The 20,196-nt window shown below is 32.4% G+C and overlaps 1 protein-coding gene across 1 annotated transcript in view; it reads right to left on the bottom strand.

Moving 5' to 3' along the window:
- The window catches only part of LOC126743624 (ras-associated and pleckstrin homology domains-containing protein 1), a 177,734-nt gene that overhangs the window by 5,765 nt on the left and 151,773 nt on the right, over window positions 1-20,196 (bottom strand). Inside the window, exons 3-8 of the mRNA XM_050450810.1 lie at window positions 7,983-8,221; window positions 4,239-4,473; window positions 3,951-4,183; window positions 3,747-3,899; window positions 219-418; window positions 43-162 (exon numbers count right to left, since the gene is read on the bottom strand). Of these exons, the coding sequence (XP_050306767.1) occupies window positions 43-162; window positions 219-418; window positions 3,747-3,899; window positions 3,951-4,183; window positions 4,239-4,473; window positions 7,983-8,221 (1,180 nt within the window). The remainder of the gene's footprint in view (window positions 1-42; window positions 163-218; window positions 419-3,746; window positions 3,900-3,950; window positions 4,184-4,238; window positions 4,474-7,982; window positions 8,222-20,196) is intronic.

Here is a 20,196-nt window from a genome sequence, read left to right as displayed (position 1 = left end):
GTGAAATATGTCGTTTCTAGTTAGGTTAATATTGCTGCTTACCCTTGTGTCGGAGTTGTACTATTTGACTGTATACTCTGTACAGCTATAGATTGTACCGAACAACTTCTGGCACTTGCTAAAATATCCATTTCCTCTTGGGCCAATTCGTCCATTAGTGCTCTAATAAATATTACCGTGATATTCTCTTATTAAACTATTGGATGTAGATAGCTTACCTGTAGTTATACATAAGTCTTTTTCCAAACTTAGCAATTCTCATACCAATAATCCATTTTTCCAGGGTCACTGCATCCTCCGCGCACAAATATTTAATATATTTCGTTGATTTTGGTCCTTGAAGTTTTGGATGTTTGATTGCAAAACAGAAGTCTGTTGGTGCTTTGAATTTCTTTTTCCAGCCTATGCCGTAATATATCTGAAATTAAAAGAACCACTGGTAATGCATATAAAAAAATGTTAAATGTTGGGAGAATTATTGTTAAAAATTGTAGAAAAGCTTATCAAAAAAAGGGTCCTTTTATTTTTAAATATGCATAATCTTATAAGTCTATAGCAGTTTGGCCTTCAGGCATCCCTAAGCACGACTGATGCTATTTCTAATTTTTTAACAAAGTTATAACTTGGACTATATAATGGTGATTGTGCTGCCGCAGTTTTCTGTGACTTGTCTAAAGCCTTTGACTGCATCAGTCACGGTATACTGTTGAGTAAACTGGAGGCTTACGGATTCAGGGAAATGGTCTTTGAGTGATTTCGCTCATATTTGATGGGAAGAGTGCAGACTTTCAGGGCCAAGCTCCTATGAAATGAACTGCTGACTAGTGTCACTCAAGGATCAATTTTGGGAACTCTCTTATTCTTAATCTATGTTAATGATTTGCCTCATATGTCAATAAATGGCCGTTTTGCCATTTTTGTAGATGAAAGAAGAAGAAAACCACCATTCTGGTGGCAAAATAAGAACTCTGAGCAGCTTGAGGCAAATATTCGGACGGATTTAAGTAAAAAGATGGTGTAATGCTAATAAACTGTTCTTTAATATTTCTAAAAGAAATATTTTAAAATTCAGATGTGCATTTAATGATGTCTTTTTATGAAATATTATAGTGTTGTCTGCTAATGTGAGCAAATTTCTTGGGTTGTATATTGATTCTGGGTATAAAGTTGAATATCATATAAGCACATTAAGCAATAACATTTCTTCTGGCTGTTATGCTCTTCGTATCATTGTGAATAATTTAAACAGTTCAGTGGCTCGAGCTTCATATTTTTCTTTAGTTGAATCCCATCTTCAACAACAGCTTGGCATTTAGGCACTCTACCAAAGCTTTTTTGTTAAAAAAGGGCTACTATAGCATCTCAGAATATTTTTCTGACATTTTTTAATACAAATTATTAAATAGGTTTGCAAATCACATCTTTCTTTTTTATTTCACTGTATTTATGTATTTTTTTTAGTATAACAATCTAATTTTATTGTTTTATGGAACTAAAATTTGTTTACATTGTATATTTTATGTCCTTTCACTCGTGCTATGTTTAGGTTAATTTTTTGTAGTATATACTGACTGGAACAATTTTTGTAACACCTTTATTTTATTTTAGTTATAACTGTATATCTCAAGCTTTGTTAACAAAATTTACATATAACAGCTTACTCAGACTTTTCGACCTCATATTGTTAAAGATGTTGAATTGCAATATTTCGTTTTCTTTATAATTAATAGATACATAGTTTATAATTATTATGATACGATGCCTTTTTTAAAAAACTTTTTTTTCGATACAATATTCGAGGCATGTTTTTTAAGTAAGTACCGTCTTGATATAAAAAATCACCAAGTAAATTTTTTCAAACAAAACTTTATTAACCTGAAAGAGCATTCTTTTCTCTACTTCTCTACATAATTTCCATTATTATTAAGGCACTTGTCGTATCTTGGAACCGGCTTTTGTAAGCCGTCGTCAAAGAAGCTTGACGCCAGACTGGACAAAAAAAACGTTTGGACACAATTTCGTAGAGAACACTTCTTGATACAGCAGGGAATTTTTCAGCTAAGGACGAAATTGTGAACGGTCTGTTCTCTTTCACTTTACAGTCCACTTTTTAAATGAGATTATCGGTAATGACTGAAGGTCGCCCACTTCGTTCCTCCTCATGAACGTTTGTGCGGATATTTTTGAAGGCCCTAATCCATTTTTACACCATTCCTTCGCTCATAATATTTTTACCATAACTTCACTGATTTGACGATGAATGTCAATTGCTTTTAAGCCTTTAGCACAGAGACAACGAATCATACCACGCACTTCACAGTCGGCGGGATTCTCGATAGTCGGCGGCATTTTAAAATCACCTAAACAAATCAAGACTCGATCAAATGGCGTCCTAATGGCGTCTGTGGCTTTCCAACTTATGTAGCTACACTACGCGCATACGCGAAACGTCGACTGCAGCGCTTATTTTAAAAACATGCCTCGTAATTACTCTTTTTCGAACAAATAAACTGTTTATATATTAACGTATATTATGTATGTATCTATCAAAAAACTACTAAGCTTTTAAAAATTTTTATTTTTTTTGATAAATACCAAAACTAGGAAATATTAAAAAACAAATAGTGATGTTTACTTCAATGAAATATAGAATTAAAATTTGGGAAAAAAAAGGGTGGCAGAATATGAAAATTACTTTCAGGAGGTTTATTACTCTCCTTTGAGGAATATATTTTTTAGAAATGGTCTCATATTGGATACTTTGGAGAAAGGACGCGTGTCAACATGCTTATAGAGCAGGTAGATCGACGGATACCTCACTATATCAATTAACAAAAATTATTCAAAAAACCGTAGAGTCATATGATATACCAGGAAATAGTCTATATAAAACTGAGAAAAAATATAAAAAAAACGCCTTTGGGAGAACTTTAGGTTTAAGTAAAACTAAATTACAAGGTCCACCAAGTCCACCAACATCATTAGCGACCAAATAAACACCTCGAGATATTTTAAAGGCATTCATGAGGGTTTGGCATAAAAATGAACGAATCGGAAACTTCCTTGAGAACCGATCCATCCCGGTTGTCCTTGATGAGGATACCACACTAATGCTGGTGTTCCTCAAGGATGCATCTTGTTTCTTACCCTCTTACAGCTTTGTTAATGACAGAACATTAGTATTTTCCTTCAAGTCGCCCAACCAGATGACTTCAGCGGACAGCCAGTGCCATAGGCCTTGCCAGGTAACAACTATTGATGCCAACCTTAACATTATTTTGGAGCGGGGTGAGTGCAAACTAATTGAGTTTAACGCAGCTAAGACTCAGGTTGCTGTATTTACAAAGAATACTGCTTCTACAGTTCCAAGTCTTATTATCTCTGGGTGTAGCGATATATACAGCTTTTAACGCTTTACAAGATTCAAATTCGTTCATTTCTTGGGTATTGCTTTCACATATAGAGCTCTGCACCCAAAAATACTTTAAAGCTGTTTAATTCTATCCAGGAGCTTGGACGGTTTGGCCCATAGAAAAAAAGTGGCGGACCTGACGCTTTTTTATCGATACCGTCACAGTAAATGCTCTTCCGAACTGACCCATATCGCAAGTCTATGAAATCAACTCTCAAAGCATATATTTCCTGAATATTACAATTTGCAGAACTGAAGCTACTTATGATGCTCGAGTTCCATGGGGTTTGCCCCTTTTGTGCCGATGTATTCCGTAAAAAAAAAGAAAACTTACATGATTGTTGTCGAAGGTAGCTAGACACACTAAATCCTTGGCGCTTTTAATTTTCTCTTTAGGGAAATAATATAAACCAGGCGCCCTAAGAATAAAATGGTATTTTTTCCAGCCTTTTTTAGAGTCAGCCTTAAGATATAGCGGTCCTTCAACCTAAAAATATAATTTATCATTAAGCTATTTTGCAATTGCAGCTATATTTACCTCTGGTAAGCTCCCATTGCTGGAAGAAAAGAAGTCTTCCAGCAGCATATTCCTGGAATGTTCATCGTAATCTATACTGTCTTTTTTATCAGTCGGGGATAGCAAAAATTGCTCCGGTTGCGTAAAAAGTTTAATTTTATCATGTCGTTCTACAAAAAATATTTTGTTCTTGGATTCGGTGGTCCATAGCAGTAAATTGTTGACCAAAAGTTCGTGATCTTCGTAAAAACGCTCTAAAAATGACAAAAAAATTAATACCAAACATTTTTCAATAAATAATATACATACCCATATAAAGATCAGGTAAATGCTCGACAATAGCCCATTTTGGATCCATTTTTACATGATTCTTATCAGCCAAAAGTCTCGTCACATAAGAGCACAGCATCTTTTCATCCACCAGAAGAGATTTAGCAGAACCATCCGTAGTAAACACTTTTACAAATAGTTTTTGAATATTTGCTTCTTTAATTTTTTCCATAGCCATACGTATTTTTTCGGCTTTGATACGTGAAGCGTCATCCTAGATGAAAACAATTGTAGGTTAAAATACATTATAATGGTAAATAAAAGACTATAAGAATAATCTTTATAGCTCCCTAACAATTATATTTTAAATTTAATATATATTGGTTTATGTTAAAGGGAATTGTAGAATGTTTTGTGTACCTCTAGAAATATAAATATTCTTCTATTTAAATCACTGCATTATCCTACAATTTCTAAAAAAATTCTTCTGATTGCTGATTATTTTATATAACTTAATCCAAATGACCCATTTTTTAACCTCATAATTAAGATACCCTTAAAATTATTCTTGTGCTTTCCATTAGACGTAAGTAAAGACATTTAATCAGATACTATATACTAATGATAAACTTCAAAATTCAGATACTTTTTAAGTAATACCATATTAAGATTCATTCCATCATATTATGTAAAACCTTGGGAATTTGCGCTTATACTCTTATAAGCAAGGACAAAGTCCAAGACAGACAGAAAATTGCCTTAAACATTATAATCAGGTAATGACTCTCGAGTTATAAGTATAATAAAATCACTTTAATCAAAGAGAGAGCACACATGACTAGAGTACACCTGATCTGATTTAGTGATGCGTAAGCCAAGAATAAGATAAGTTGATTAATACAGGAGATTCGGATAGTTCCAGAGTCTTATTCTTGTGTACTACTCATCAAAGAAATTGGAAATGCATAGGCAGATAAGTTAGCAAGCAATACCTCAAACCTAATATATAGCGCAGGATCTTAAGCTCTTCTAGGCAGGTTTCTTAAAAATGTAATTTATAACAAATCAAAAGGCCTGGAGAATAATATAGTGAGCCTTATTTCGCTATCCATATAACTGCCTGGCTGTCAGAAATATAATTTCCGAGAGCTTCATTATTTTATCAAGCGATAGTTCTAGCTTATAACTTTAAATCCAGATTGGGATTTATCATTAAAGGATGCAGCGACTAATATGGAATTTATTATGAAAAGTAAGGTTTAATTATCCCTGTTAGAATATAATATAGTTTAACACAGCACGTAAGACCACTAGCCAATGGTCCGCAGGGGATTGACTTCCTGTGGAGATTCCTTATACTACTGGCTACTCAATATATATTAAGCACGGCGAAGACTATACAATATACAGGGTGCCTCCGATTAAGTCGGCACTATTGGTATCTTTGTTAATATTTAAGATACAGGGTCGGTTAAATTAGCAAACTAGTAGGATTTTTTCTGTTGATTAAAATGGTGAAAACAGAAAAAAATTGAACATCGCGTTTTCGAGAAAATGTGAAAAATGTACTTTTGTTAAATGGAATCCCCTGTATATCTTTACATAAATCAAAAAATAATAATTTTCTTAATAAAAAAGTTTATTTACACTAATAGCCTAAACCTAAAAATAACAAAGTTATAGCGATATTAATAATTTTGTCAAATTTAGGCAAGTTGGCTTTGAAATAAATAACATCAAGTAAAACTACTAATTTACAATAAATGAGCAAAAACATCGCCATCTTGTTCAATACATTTCTGAGCACACTTAAGCACACGTCTTGTAGCTTTTAAGATTGATCTTCTATCTATTGATCCAATTATTTGCCTAATATGTGTTTGAAGTTCATCAACGGTTCTGTATTTTTTTTATACACTTCATTTTTTATGTAACCCCAAAAATAAAAATCTAGAGGGGTTAGGTCTGGTGACCTAGGTGGCCAACGAATCGGGCCACGTGTCGCAATCCATTTATCGTCTTGTTGCGATTTGTTGCCGTCTCTCCAAGTTAACATTATCCAAATAATCTTCCAGCGCTCCAGATAATATGAGATCAACATATCTCCTTCTAGTCAAAGTGCCATCATAAAACACAGGTCTTATTACTTGGCTTCCTATTAAGCCGCACCAAACGTTTATATTAAATTGATTTTGAGGATCTCTGGGATCAGTAAGGAAAATATTTTCTTGGGACCAATAGTGTACATTTTTACGGTTAAACATACCTTTGTTTGAAAAATTAGCTTCGTCGCTTCAAATTATATGGTTTAAAAGATTATCATTAACTTCATATGCATTACGTAATCAGTTGCAAAAAGCAAGTCTTCTTTCGTTATCGCCAGGCAACAATATTTGTACTGGTCGATACTTATATGGCACAAATTTGTGTTTCTTTAAGACCCGCCAAATTGTTACTAAGCTCACACCGTAAGCTCTTGCTAAATCTCTAGTTGAGTTTTCCATATGAGCTTTAAAATATGCCAAAATAGAAATTTCAACATCCTCGTTTACTATAAATTGGTTCCTTCTTCTAGTTCTTTTAAACATGTTTTCATTACTTCTAAATTTTCTGTAGAGAATTAAAAAGTATCTACGGTTTGGCAAGTTACGAGTCTGGAATCTCTGGCGGTACTCTTCTAGCGCTCTGTCACTATTTTTTCGACATACAAGGTAACATTCGAACATATCACATTTTTCAATATGCGTAAAAGGCATTTTACTAATTTAGATTTTACAAAAATCACAGACTTTGCTAACATGTAACTGTCAGTATTTCTTTATTTAATAAAATCTCTACGGCTACTGTCATTTTATTATTCAAACAGTGATTTGTTTTCCTCTCAAAAAGTTCAAGGTCAACTTGCCCAAATTTGACAAAATTATTAATATCGCTATAACTTTGTTATTTTTAGGTTTAGGCTATTAGTGTAAAAATACTTTTTTAGTAAGAAAATTATTATCTTTTGATTTATGTAAAAATATACAGGGAATTCCATTTAACAAAAGTACATTTTTCACATTTTCTCGAAAACGCGATGTTCAATTTTTTTTTCTGTTTTCACCATTTTAATGAACAGAAAAAATCCTACTAGTTTGCTAATTTAATTGACCCTGTATCCTAAATATTAACAAAGATACCAATAGTGCCGACTTAATCGGAGGCACCCTGTATACATTCTATCAATTTTTACTTGGTGATTTATAAAGAGTAGTTAAATTTCGATTCAAGTCTTGATTTCCAACCCCTGGTTATAATAACTAAAAAAAATATAATTGAAGAAACTGAAATAGAGTAACACATCTGTAATTCAGCAATACCTACCAGAAATAATATAGGTAATGTGTTTTGTAAAAAAGTTTTTGCAATTCATATTAAACAATACAGGTAAATATCTAGGAGACCGCGGTTCTGTAAATACGGTTTAATAGGCACAATAGAATAAAAATTCAGAATAACTAAAAAATCTAATGAAGTTTCCAAAAAAAAAAAATAATTGATTTCTTAGATAAGGTGCCAAACAGCCCAGGTTGTGCCAATAATGAACAAAACAAATATAGACTTCACTGAAAAGAAAGGAAGCAGCTAAAAAAAATTGACGTATTTATTGATGTAATGCCTCATATGAGATTTGGTTTTCTTTGGTTTCCCGTTTTTCTAAGTATAACTTAACCCACATTCCTCTTTAGAATTCGTTTACTCATAAATATTAATAAATTTATTTTAATTTTTCTGCCTACCTACCTGATGTATATTCTGCAAATTTAATGTCTGAGGTTTCGCTCCACTGCCCCCACTGCTAGCAGACGACTCGCTTGACAACATGGATACCGTGTCGCTAAAAGCCGAATCGTTGTCAGGCGATTCCGTCCTGCCATTTTCATTTTTGCCTCCCAATATCGAATCCTCGCCCAATCCTCGGGATGCCTCGGAAGAGGATCGGCTATGTGTTCGGGACTCGTGCAGGGAGAGCTTTTGTACATCTGAAATTACAAAAAATAAAACATTTTGCCATGCACAATCGACTTTTATTACGGCGTAAGCACCGAAAGAGTATTTTTGTCTTAAGTTCAAGATCCTGGTCACAGCTAATATGCAGCCAAATATACTGCGTTTAAACCAAAATAGATTTCCAGAATTAAGCTGGCGTTTCTTAAGATGGCTTTTAAATAATGTTCGGGGCTTGTTAGGGAGAGCTTCGTAGATTTTGATTTTGCAAGAAGAAGGCCCGAGAGAAATATTTTGAATTCTGGATTCTTTTTGAATCAATATCAAGAAACCATAAATGTAAAAAGTACATAGAATTGCATTTTATAAAAAGAGGTTTTTATAAAATGCAACTAAAATAAAATTTTTATTCACTTTATTACCCAGGGTAAGTTGGCAGCGTAATATAAGCCCTTCCTACCGTAACCTTTATGGCTGTATGTTCAAACTATCCTCAGAATTTTATCTCTATTATTATATTATATTTAGAAGTTGGCTCTTTTGATTAAACTTCGAAGGTATGACACTCGCTCCTGCAAATATTAACCCGGCTAAGGTTTATTAATATGTGACTTCTTAAACCTAAAGTAGTATATTACTGCATCGTTGCACTACACATGTATAATAAAGTACGCAAAAGCTGCTACCTATGATATTTAAAGTGGTCGGCTATTTGTTTAGTTTGCAGTGTCTTGTCAGATCAACTATTAAACTTACAACTATTCGCTTGTAGCTTATAATTTTTGTAATAAATTTTGGGTTTTGAGAAATATTTCAGCATCCACTTATCATGGCATTTGATCTTACAGGTATTACATATTCTTTTTTTCTATTCATGAACTGGTATTTTAAACGACGTTGCAAAATTAAATTGCGACTTAAACATGAGCTCTAATTTATACACTTCTTCATTTTCGTAGCTTTTATAGTAGCTGGTGGCTTTCTTGAAGTTTAATATATTTCTTATATATATATGGTACAGAATTGTGCTTGGTTGCATCTTGTGCCAAGCACACTGTAAAATATAATCCTAGACTAATTAGATTTAGAGTAACCTGTTGCCAGTGTATTTATTCAGTAATTCTCATCAAGAAGTGCGTTTTTTATTAATACTAACAAAATATTTCATTTCATGAAATGTCATTTGACCTCCTGATCTTCCAGTACTTTTCAAGCTTCACATTTTGTTGCCTTTTGTGTGTACCTATATTGGGCTGCTTTTATTTTTGCTTCCATCAGTGATCGATCCAGCCGCATTTCCATATTACCACATCTGTACTTTTTACCTTCTTTCTAAAACGCCGAAGCCTATTGCTTTACTTGCTGGAAATTGTTACATTTATTTTATATTTAATATACGGCAAAATCCCATTAAATGTTACAAGCTTGCAAGACTATAAACATTAAATAAATAAAGAATTTATAGTAGAGAAAACTATACTATGAATTTTATAGAATGTTCTATAAAAAGGAACCGTGAAGTGGCATGATGTCTAAGCTCTTGATATGGAACACTAAATGTTATGCACTTTAAAAGAAAAACAATCGATATCACCATGCACAGGTTTGAAAATGAAAATTGCATCACAAACCTCCTTACGACTGGCGGTTGGTATCAAAACCAGATGATTCTCAATAAAACTATAATCATGGTTAACCATGGCAATAAAAGATCTGTAAACACAATGTTTTAAAATAATATGTTGCATTATTTTAAGAGTGTGAATATGAATTTGGTGATAAGAGAACCATACCATATAACAGTATTTTTAAACTGGTCTGACCAGGGAATAAAAGGCGAGTCTGGTAGGCGAGTCTCAATTGAGAGATGATTAGGTAGCTGAGAGGTAATTAGCTCTGGGGCTGTACGTCGCATGCACGTCGAGTATTTATTAGCCAAAAACAGATTCTTAGGTGTATTGCCGGAGTATCACCGATAACATCCTGTAGACCTCTTTTTAGGAAATATAGAATTTTGACGGTCCCGTGTGTGAATATGTTTGAAGTTTGCTTAAATGTTTTTAAAAATTTTATATTTTTTTATGGTAAATGATAGTTTTCATGATTATCCAACTCGTTCTAGAAGTGACTTGTCCATGACTCATAGCAGGCTACTTATTTCTAAAAATTTATTAATCAAAATAGGTCCAAAACTATACAACAAATTACCGAATGATATAAAGATTAACAAAACCGTTTCAATATTTAAAAGAAATTTAAAGGAATTCCTAGCCAATAAATGTTTTTATCATGTAGATAGCTATCTAGCCGATTAGGTAGTTAAGTGTTATAACTTTTTTAGCAATATAATGTAATGTTTTATTTTAATCTTTTTTTGAAGGTGTATTGTGACTTCACTTTTGACTGTTTTAACTTTTTTTGTAATATATAGTATAAGTGGATATTTTTAAATTTTAGTTATCTAGGTGTTTAGCAATATTATTTTTAGGCCAAGATTACAATACGTAAAACTGAGACGAAATCCATATACAATACAATAAAAGTTTTTTTTTATTACAATCTTTAATAACAAAACCCAACAACCTGGAAGCCCTCACGACAACATTTTCAATATATTCCACAAAAGACAAACTCTTACCAAAAGTGACACCCAGGTTTTTATAGAAGAGACATATTTAAAAGGATGATTATTTATTGTATACTTGGTATGGATACGATTCAATTTGCGGGTGAAGCTGATGTAACAATATTTATTGATATGTAGATCAAGCTTATTTATGTTGCACGAAGTGAAAAGCTATCCAAGTCCTGCAAAAGCTTCTGATTACTAACACTACCCACGACTGTCCAAAATTTTAGGTCATCAGCAAAAGACAAACATTGTTGTTTTTAAAACAAATTGAAATGTCCTTGACAAAAACATTCAAAAGCAAAAAAGATTAATATCCAACTAAGAAACACCTAAGGTAACTGTAATTAGGTCACAGAGGCAGGTGCAGTGCTTTAGAAAAGTCGGTATAAATGCCATCTACCTGCTTAAGTTCTTCCATTAGGAGCAAGAGACCAGATTGATAAAACAATAAATTTGGTACAGTATCTTCTATGACAAAAACCAAGAGAAGAATTGGAGAGAAAATCTTCAATACAGGATAGGGACAGGATAACTGTTTTGCAAACAAACAGTCAAATAACTTAAGAATACATGATTGGAGGCATACACCTCTGTAGTTTTCAATTTGGTCCTTCTGGCAATTTTTAAATATTGGGACAATAATACTTTGTTTCCATAGTGATGGAAAACTAGAAAATCGTAGAGAGATATTAAATGGTATAAATAGAGGCAGTACAATAGGATAGAAGCATTTTTAAAAATAATTAGCGATACCATCAAGCCCTGTGAACTTGCCACATTAGGATGCCGAACTATATTTTTATTAATATCAGTGATCAATTTCATTACAAATCAGTAACTTTAAAATTAAAATCAGCAGAAGCATTGGTACCAAGGAATTTGGAAGAAGGCCCATTGTCATTATCATTACTATTAGTATAAACAGTTTGAAAATACTGCTTAAACAAGTTTTCTATGTTTTGAAAAGAGAACGCAGATTGGTCTCCGTAATAAAAAGAGTAGGGCAAACTATGGTTGGAATGTTTGTCATTTATAGACTTCCAAAAGGATTTTGGATTATTTATTACTGGATCATCAATGCTTCTAATATAACTATTATAACAAAGTTGTGAAAAAATTTTATTTTCATCAGAGGGCTTAGTAACAGTAGACACATGGATCTCATTATCAGCCACACAATCCTGATTATTTACAGAAGCAAGGAAATAATTCAGTTCAATATATTTAGCATTTCTAAAATCATAGAACAACTTAATAGGCCCAAGACCTTTTGACTTTGAAACACTAGAAAATTCAAACTGACATTTATAGGCAAAATGGTAAATGCATGAATTACGCAGCAGATTACTGGTTTCCCTCCTGGACACTGGATTAAAGCACCTTACTCATCATTGGACCATGCCGCGTTGGGTCAGTTGAAGTCACAAAAAATATAAATGTTGCATAAGATCTGTGATGTGACACAATGGATTCACTCAGTCTCACAGTGACGGTTGTACAAATACATAGAAGATTGTGATGGATGTAAATATCATTAATCATAAATTTGTAGTTACCAATTTGGCACATATAAATAATCAATTATTATTGAGAAGAATGAAAACTACATATAAATGTTAAATAGTGATTCCACTGCTCCATGTACTTCAAAACATCGACTTCTTTCCTAACGAAGTTTTTTTTATCAAACATGAGAAAATATTTTTCCCTAATATTTTCTAATCTTATCTCTCACTAAACTTTATACGTTTTACAGAACTTCTCGGATTACCAAGAAATTCCTTTATGTAATATCGTAAGCTTCGTGCTGTTTATATTTTCATTATTCTCGATGTTTTACGACGAACAAATTAACCAAGCTCTCTAAAGTTTTTAACGAGAAAACTAAGTTTTCGAAACTTCTATTAAGTGAGATCTTTTGCGGAGAGTTGTATTTTACAATTTTAGTTTATATTATCTTTCTGTATTTGGGTTTTAATGATATGTAAATGAATTTCTCACAATTTTGATGTTGTTTGTTATAAGGTTCTTATCTAAAATTGAGTTGTATTTGCTAAATTTATAAATTATAATTTATTAGCGACTTCTTAAACATTAATCTTAATCACCATCCAGGTCAGAAAGCTTCTATGAGATAAAACTTTTTTAATCCTTCAAGCATAAAATCAAAAAGTTTTTTAAAGATGAAAATGCATAAAATATGTATCTCGGGTAACTACGAGAGCATCTAAAAGGGCACATCATGTAGAGTTCCATCAGGCTTTACTTTCGCTTAACTTTTTTATGGTTTTAGATTTTGCTGGAGCATCGAACCACGCTTAGAAAAAGTTTTTGATCAAAAATAAAAATTTACTGTTGTATTTTTAAGCAACTTTATATCAAACGTAGCAAACTTATTATTTGTTTTTAGTTATAAAATTTCAGTCTAAATCAATCGGTCGTTTTAGGTAGGAAATTCACTTATTAAAAATATTTAAATTGAACGGTTAATGCTCGATTATAATATTTTTGATTTAATAAGAAGAAAAGCCTAAATATTTGATATGATATATGGTTTTAGAATTTTACTTTTATCGTAAATTAATTTTACAGATTATCCTTGCATGCAATAGGTCCCTATCCACGTTTGTTTCAATTTTATGTTTAATTATTTACACTTAAAAGTAGAGAGGTCGTCCTAAAGTTCGACTATTTTTCATATGTGTACAGATATTGTAACAGTTATTGTATTGTTATCCTCTGAAAATTGGAAAAGTTTCAATATTATGCTTTTTTTTTCAAAATAAATAATAATATTTAGGAATAAATATTTTAATTATTACTTTATTCTTGTATATTTATGTTCGTATCTTTTCTATAAACCTGTTGCAAAATGTAGAGGTAAAATAACTAAATTATTTAACTTATTTGCAAGAGATCGTAACCCAATTTTTTTTTTCAAATTTCGAATTTTCGCGCCAAGAGACAAACAACGCTCTTTGACATTATCGTTGTAAGACCGTGTAAGCCTAGAACTAATCACAAGCAATATTATTACGTCAGAACAATACCACGTATTTCATTGGTCCCATTGTCGAATGTAATACGACGTAATTCACTCTTTTATTTAAACAAAACTGCCTTTTTTAAAAGTTTAAAAAAAATTGAAGTAAAGGTAAATTTTATCGTATTAATGAGTCATTTTTAAGTTTTTGAACTATGAGAGGAAGGCTATCTCTCTCTCCCCTTCGCTGGATATGCCGATACAAAAGATTTTACAAGTTTTATTTTTTCTTTTTCATGTGACACCCCTCGCCCTAATAGGACTCCGCGCATTAAAGGTTAGCGTTATGTTATAGCGTATTTGTACTGAACCAATCTTACCGAAACCATCTATTCCTTAAATTTACTGTGTCAACAAATTTGAAAGATATTTCTGAATAATTGCACTTTTTAATAATTCCGTAAAAATATTAAACATACCAAGTTGGCCGCAGTACTATTTTTTTTTTACAATATTATGGGGTAGTTAGGAGGTATTACTTTAAAAAAATACTGCATTTTTTTTGTTAATATCACATCTCTTAACATGAACATACTAAAAACATACTGTCAAGAATTTAAAAAAAATTGCAGCTTTTAATAGATTGTTGTTAACTGTCCTTTAGGTAATAATCGTTTAAGTATTCAAGATTTTATTTTTTTAAATTTTAGACAGATGTCTGCACGAGGTAGTAAAATTGCAGCCATGCGATTGGAAATTAGTAAATATTAATGGGACCTACAAATTTTTTGCGAAGAACCTTCCAACTCAATTCATTTAATAAAAGTAGAAAATCATGTTGCTACTATGAATATAGAAAAAATAGTTGACGCTGGAATTATTTTTGAAAATGACGATAGATCACCATCCAATCAAAATATCTTTCACATCGATGCTGAAGGTATAAATTTTGCTCAAAATGATTTCCGTTTTGATGACAATGATTTACCAATTGTTATGGAGATGAACAGTATCGTTGGTATAGATGAGTTTAACCTAAGACTAGCCTCGATAAGTTCTGCCGTTGAAAGTCTTCAGTTAAATCTAAGCTCATCGGCAGTTAAATCTAAAAACTATTCCACTAATGAAACCCAGCTATAAGAATCCTCCCCAGATAACCCTGACCATACTTTAAGTTCTGAAGAAGATGAAAATAATATGGAAGCGAACACTGTTGTAGATACTGGCAAACTAAACCCAAACTCTTCCACTAATGGGAGGGAGTTATTAGAACTCCCTGCAGAGGATCTTGACTACATTGCAAGTTCTGAAAAAGATAATACGGATTTCGAAGGCAATGATACCGACTCTAAAGACGGGGATAATAAGAAGCAGAATTAAAAAAGGCCAAGTAAGTGTTATAGTCTGGTTTATATAAAATGTCACATTTAAAATTTATCAAAAACTAAATCAGGGTAGATTAAAAATGTAAAAAAATAATTTTTTGCAGTATAATGTATTTATTAAGTTCTTGGTAATTTTATTAGTAATCATAAATAGACCAAAAATGCTACATCCTGCTTATGCCATTTTTCTTGTATATGTTTTTGTATGCCTTGTCCTTTTTTCCGTTTTCTTTAATTCTTTAGGTCTGATTATTGTTGTTGATTGTTGCTTCATTTTTTCATCTTGCTCTTTGAACATTTATTGTTTGACTGAAAAATCAATTGGAAAATCATTTTAATATTGTGGATATTTGTTGATCTCTTGAATCCTTGAAAACTAGCTAAAAATCTGCTATTTTTGGAATACGGAGAATTGCCATGAATAGAACTTCCAACTGTTTTTCCTGTGCTCTTTTGTTTCCATCGAAGTAAAGAGAATTCCTTCTTATGTTTTGCATGGAAACTGTGGTTTTTCATAAAAGGATTTGTTATGTAAAATAATTAGCTATGGTCAATGTTTATTTTTAAATTGACAATTGACTGATGGGTCTCAATCTAAGGCCGATTGTGGACGTCGCTATTATGCCGTTTTTCATTTTTCTGTCATGAGTTCATCTCATTTAATGTTTGCTTTGTCGGTTGTCTTTTATTTATTTGAACATTCCATGTGAAGTTTTGGCAGTCAAAAAGATTCTAAAACATATTAAGTTTATTAAAGGTTATACGTAAGCGCAAAGAATGTCTTGAAGAATGTAGAATTTTTGGAAATTTATCCATTTATAGAAGATAAAAGTGGGTCAAATTTCGGTATAGTTGTACTCTTGTTTAGAATCGTATTTTCGTCGAACAAGGGAACAACGTCCAAGTGTTTATTTAAGATCAAACCCAGTGCGTCACATACCTTAATGGCACGTTTTTAGTAACCCTCATTGGTTTGCGACGTAAAACCTAAGATTTCTACTTGATCCTATTTTATTAGATGTTATTTCTTTTAGGGTTTTAGTTTTTAATTTTGGTTTTTCGTTTTGTTTGTCTTGATTTCTTGGTTTTGTTGGAATTATTCTCAACTCCCGTTTATCCTTTGGGTAACGCTTTTGTCTGATTGGATTCGGAGATAGACACCTGATGTAACTCGCTTGAATGATAGATGAGTTGAACTTTGGACTCTTTTGCATTCTCACCACTGCATTAGCTATTACACCAATTTTGACATACTACTTCTGTAATGACTGGAACACATTAAAAGAGGAGCCGATACTGTTGGCTATCTTAATACAACCCCATAATAGCTTAACATCAGTTAAATAATTAGTTTTAAGTCAATATATAGTGTTTACATATGTATGCTGTCATATATACCGGGTGACCCAATAAGACTGTTCCTTGGCCTGACTTAGGGGTAAGAAAAATTATTAGGTAAATCGGTCATGAAAAATCGCTGGAAATATTTTCAAGTTCTAAAACTAACCACCAGCATCTTAAATTTTAAAGTTGCATTTTCTTTAAATTTCGCATAATTTGGGCTTTGGCGGAGGCGATTTGTTTCTGCAATAACCTGCTTTAACTTCTTAATCGTTTGAGCGATTTCAACAAACTTGGTATCGTTGAGACGAGCTTTCTTTAGGCAATCAATATTAATTGACCAAAATATGGTTAAGTTAGTTGAATCCCTCTCCTTTAGGGAGCTAATTTTGACACTATGCCCCAAAATCATATAAAAAATAAATCGGATGATATGACTTTTTCTGTATGCAAAAGTAGCCAAATAACATCTAACGAAGCCAGTGAAAATCGTTTTTTAAAGTCTCATTCCTAACCTCAAATATTGGGAAAATGAGATTAATGGATCTTTGAAGAACAAGGATCGCGCGGTAAAATTCCTAAAACTATTAAAAATTTAGCTACAAAATGAAATTGTGAAAATTGCGTCAGATATACAAGCCGTCGTTAACTGAATAAATTTAGATTGAATGGGTTTCCTAAATTTGGGATTACGTAACATTCGCACCAAAGGCGTCTAAAAAATTCTTGTCTGGAACGTTGGAAAAGAGATAAGAACGAAATTAAGACACTGGAAGGACGCGCCTATTTGAGTTACACCAGATTCAAAGATGGCAAAGTAAGCCAAAAGGAACAGCGCCCTTCTGGAAAGCTTATAACATGTAACTCAGAAAACTGCTAAAAAAATAAAAAAAATACTGTTTAAAGTTGCCAAAACAGCCTTCTCATTATTGTAAAAAAGACAGTTTAAAAATCTACTTAGAATAGACCCTTTAACTTTAAACAAAGTCTCAACTTTATAATTTTTATAGGGAGAAAAGTTTATAAGAAAACGTGGAGCCCTACATAATTTTTTCCCTTTTGTAGCGTCTTTGATGAGATGATCTCTCAATTTTTCAACCGATTAAAAATGAGTGTGATGTATGTCACTAATATAGGATTAAATAACTAAGTTGAATACAGTAAATATGTTGTTAAGAAAAACAGAGCAAGAGCTGAAGGAATTAAAGATAAAGAAAAGGCAACTCAAAAAATGACGCAAGTTTTTACAATGGACACTAGGGGGCGGGCCGAAAAAGGCTGAAAAATTTTTTTTTTCGAAATTTTATTTGGTATAGTGAAAAAAAGTTGGTTTAAAAATAATGTTGTATTTTTTTCAAAATTTTAAAATAAAATTTGACCGCGCCCCAATGACCTTAAAATAAAAAAATTATTTTGGATGTGGTATAACTGTAAATAGTTCATAAATAATATATTTAAAACACCAATAAAATATCAAAACCAAAAGTCCACCAAAAAACCAAATTGTGATATCGAAATTAAGATACAAGGAATGTATTTTGATGGAAGAAAAGATCAGACTATGGTATTAAGTGAAGGACGCCGTGTTATCAGACAAGAAGAACACATAGCTCTTATAGAAGAACCAAAAAGCAAGTATCTTGACCATTTAGGGCAATCGGTTGTGATGGTACAAATGTTAACACGGGCTGGAAAGGTGGTGTGATTAGATTAATGGAAAAGCAGATTGGAAAACCCGTTCAATAGCTGATATGTTTGCTTCACGCCAACGAGTTACCTCTTCGACATTTGTTGCAAGCTTTGGATGGAAAAACTACAGGGCCACATTCACTTTTAGGACCCATTGGATCACTTTTGACAACTTGCGAGTCACGACCTGTTCAAAAATTTCATTCAACTGAAACTGAAATACCTGAAATAAATAAAGAAGATCTAAGTACTGATCAGCAGTACTTATATCAGATATGTTGTGCCATTAAAACTGAAACTTGTTCGGATACTCTAAGCAAAAAAAATCCAGGAAAATTAAGTCATGCTCGATGGTTAACAATGGCTAACAGGGTATTACGTTTATATATATCAACCAGTGAACCTTCTGACACCTTGGTCGTTTTATCAAGTTTTATTATGAAGATTTATGCACCAATGTGGTTTTATATTAAAACGAAACCATTGCGCCAGTATAGAGCGCAACATTTATGGAAATCTATAATTTTGTCTCGAGAATTTCCCGAAAACATAAAGAAAATAATTGATAATGTCATAAGCACTAACGCTTACTTTGCCCATCCCGAGAACATTCTGTTAGGAATGATTACTGACTCGCGGACTCATATACGAGAACTGGGGCTTCGTCGAATTTTAAAGTCAAGAAATGCTAAAGGTCAAGAAAATCTAAGAGTTTTTAAAATACCAGCTCTCAACTGGAATGCCAGAGACTACACCGATCTTATAGACTGGAACAGATGCGTTGTCACCGAACCTCCTTTATTAATGGACATTTCAAATGAAGATTTGATGGAAGCAATACAGCAAAAATCGGTCATTATGTCAAATAAATTTCCATGTCACACTCAAGCTGTGGAGAGATGTGTTAAAATTATCACTGAAGCATCAGGGAAAGTTTGTGGCCATGACAAAAGAGATGGCTACATTCGAGTAAAATTTGAAGGTAGAAGTGATCTTCCATCATATGAAAATAAGGAAGAGTATTACAAATCAAAGAAAAGTAAATTTGACTAAGTAAATTGCATCTTTTTTAGATTATTAAAGAACTAAAGGGCACGGTGGTGTGGAGGAGGGGGGATGGGGGTGGAACTCGATTAAACAGCCATCTCCTCCTGGTGAGTTCTGGGTTGAGTAATTGACGAAATATGGTATACTTTACCAAATAAAGCCACCTGTAATAAAACTTTTCTAGAAAGGTTCATCAAATTCTCAAGCGAAGAGCTGCTTTTATATACTTAAGGGATGGGGCGTGGTGAAAAATCATTTTTTCTCTTTAATTTTTTTTGTGGATACTTTATACGTCAATACCTAAATTTTAACTACTATAAAAAAATATATGACCTTGAAATTTTGACCCTTTTAAGGGCCGGGGGGAGGCGCGGTAAAAAATAAGAGGAAATTAAATTTAAAAAAAAAAACAGGTAAATATTTTTTCATGTCCTTCAAGTTTTTAACACTATACCAAATACATTTTCAAAAAATTTTTTTTTCGGCCCGCCCTAAATTTGGACACTCAAGTGATTTAAATGCATCATAATTTGTGACTTAAGTATTTAAGTATAATTAAGCAATTAGAAGAAAAATGTTTAGCTGACAATAGTTGCTGATATCAGAATGTAACTGTACTTGTAAATGCGTTACTTCATTGTTCAATTGAACATAATATTATAATTGAACCCAAATATTTACAAAACGATCACACTTAAATAAAGTGTGACTCCGTGCATGCTCTAATAGGAAAAATTAAAAAAAAAAACAGAACTAGATAATTATTACCTAGTGAGTATATTTCGATTAAAGCCTGAACCTTAAGATGCCTTTTACCTGAGTCATGATAACTTTCTTAATTTTGACGATAAATCCACTTTTGTTTATTCTTTAATTCAACCAGGAAGAGTAGTAGATGACCCTACTGTGACCGATCTGAGTTCGCTTAGGTAT

This window comes from Anthonomus grandis, chromosome 13 (assembly GCF_022605725.1).
Source record: "Anthonomus grandis grandis chromosome 13, icAntGran1.3, whole genome shotgun sequence".
In the NCBI taxonomy this organism is placed as follows: Eukaryota; Metazoa; Arthropoda; class Insecta; order Coleoptera; family Curculionidae; genus Anthonomus; species Anthonomus grandis.
Note: the sequence above shows the minus strand (reverse complement) of the source record. Positions and strands in the feature narration are given on the sequence as shown.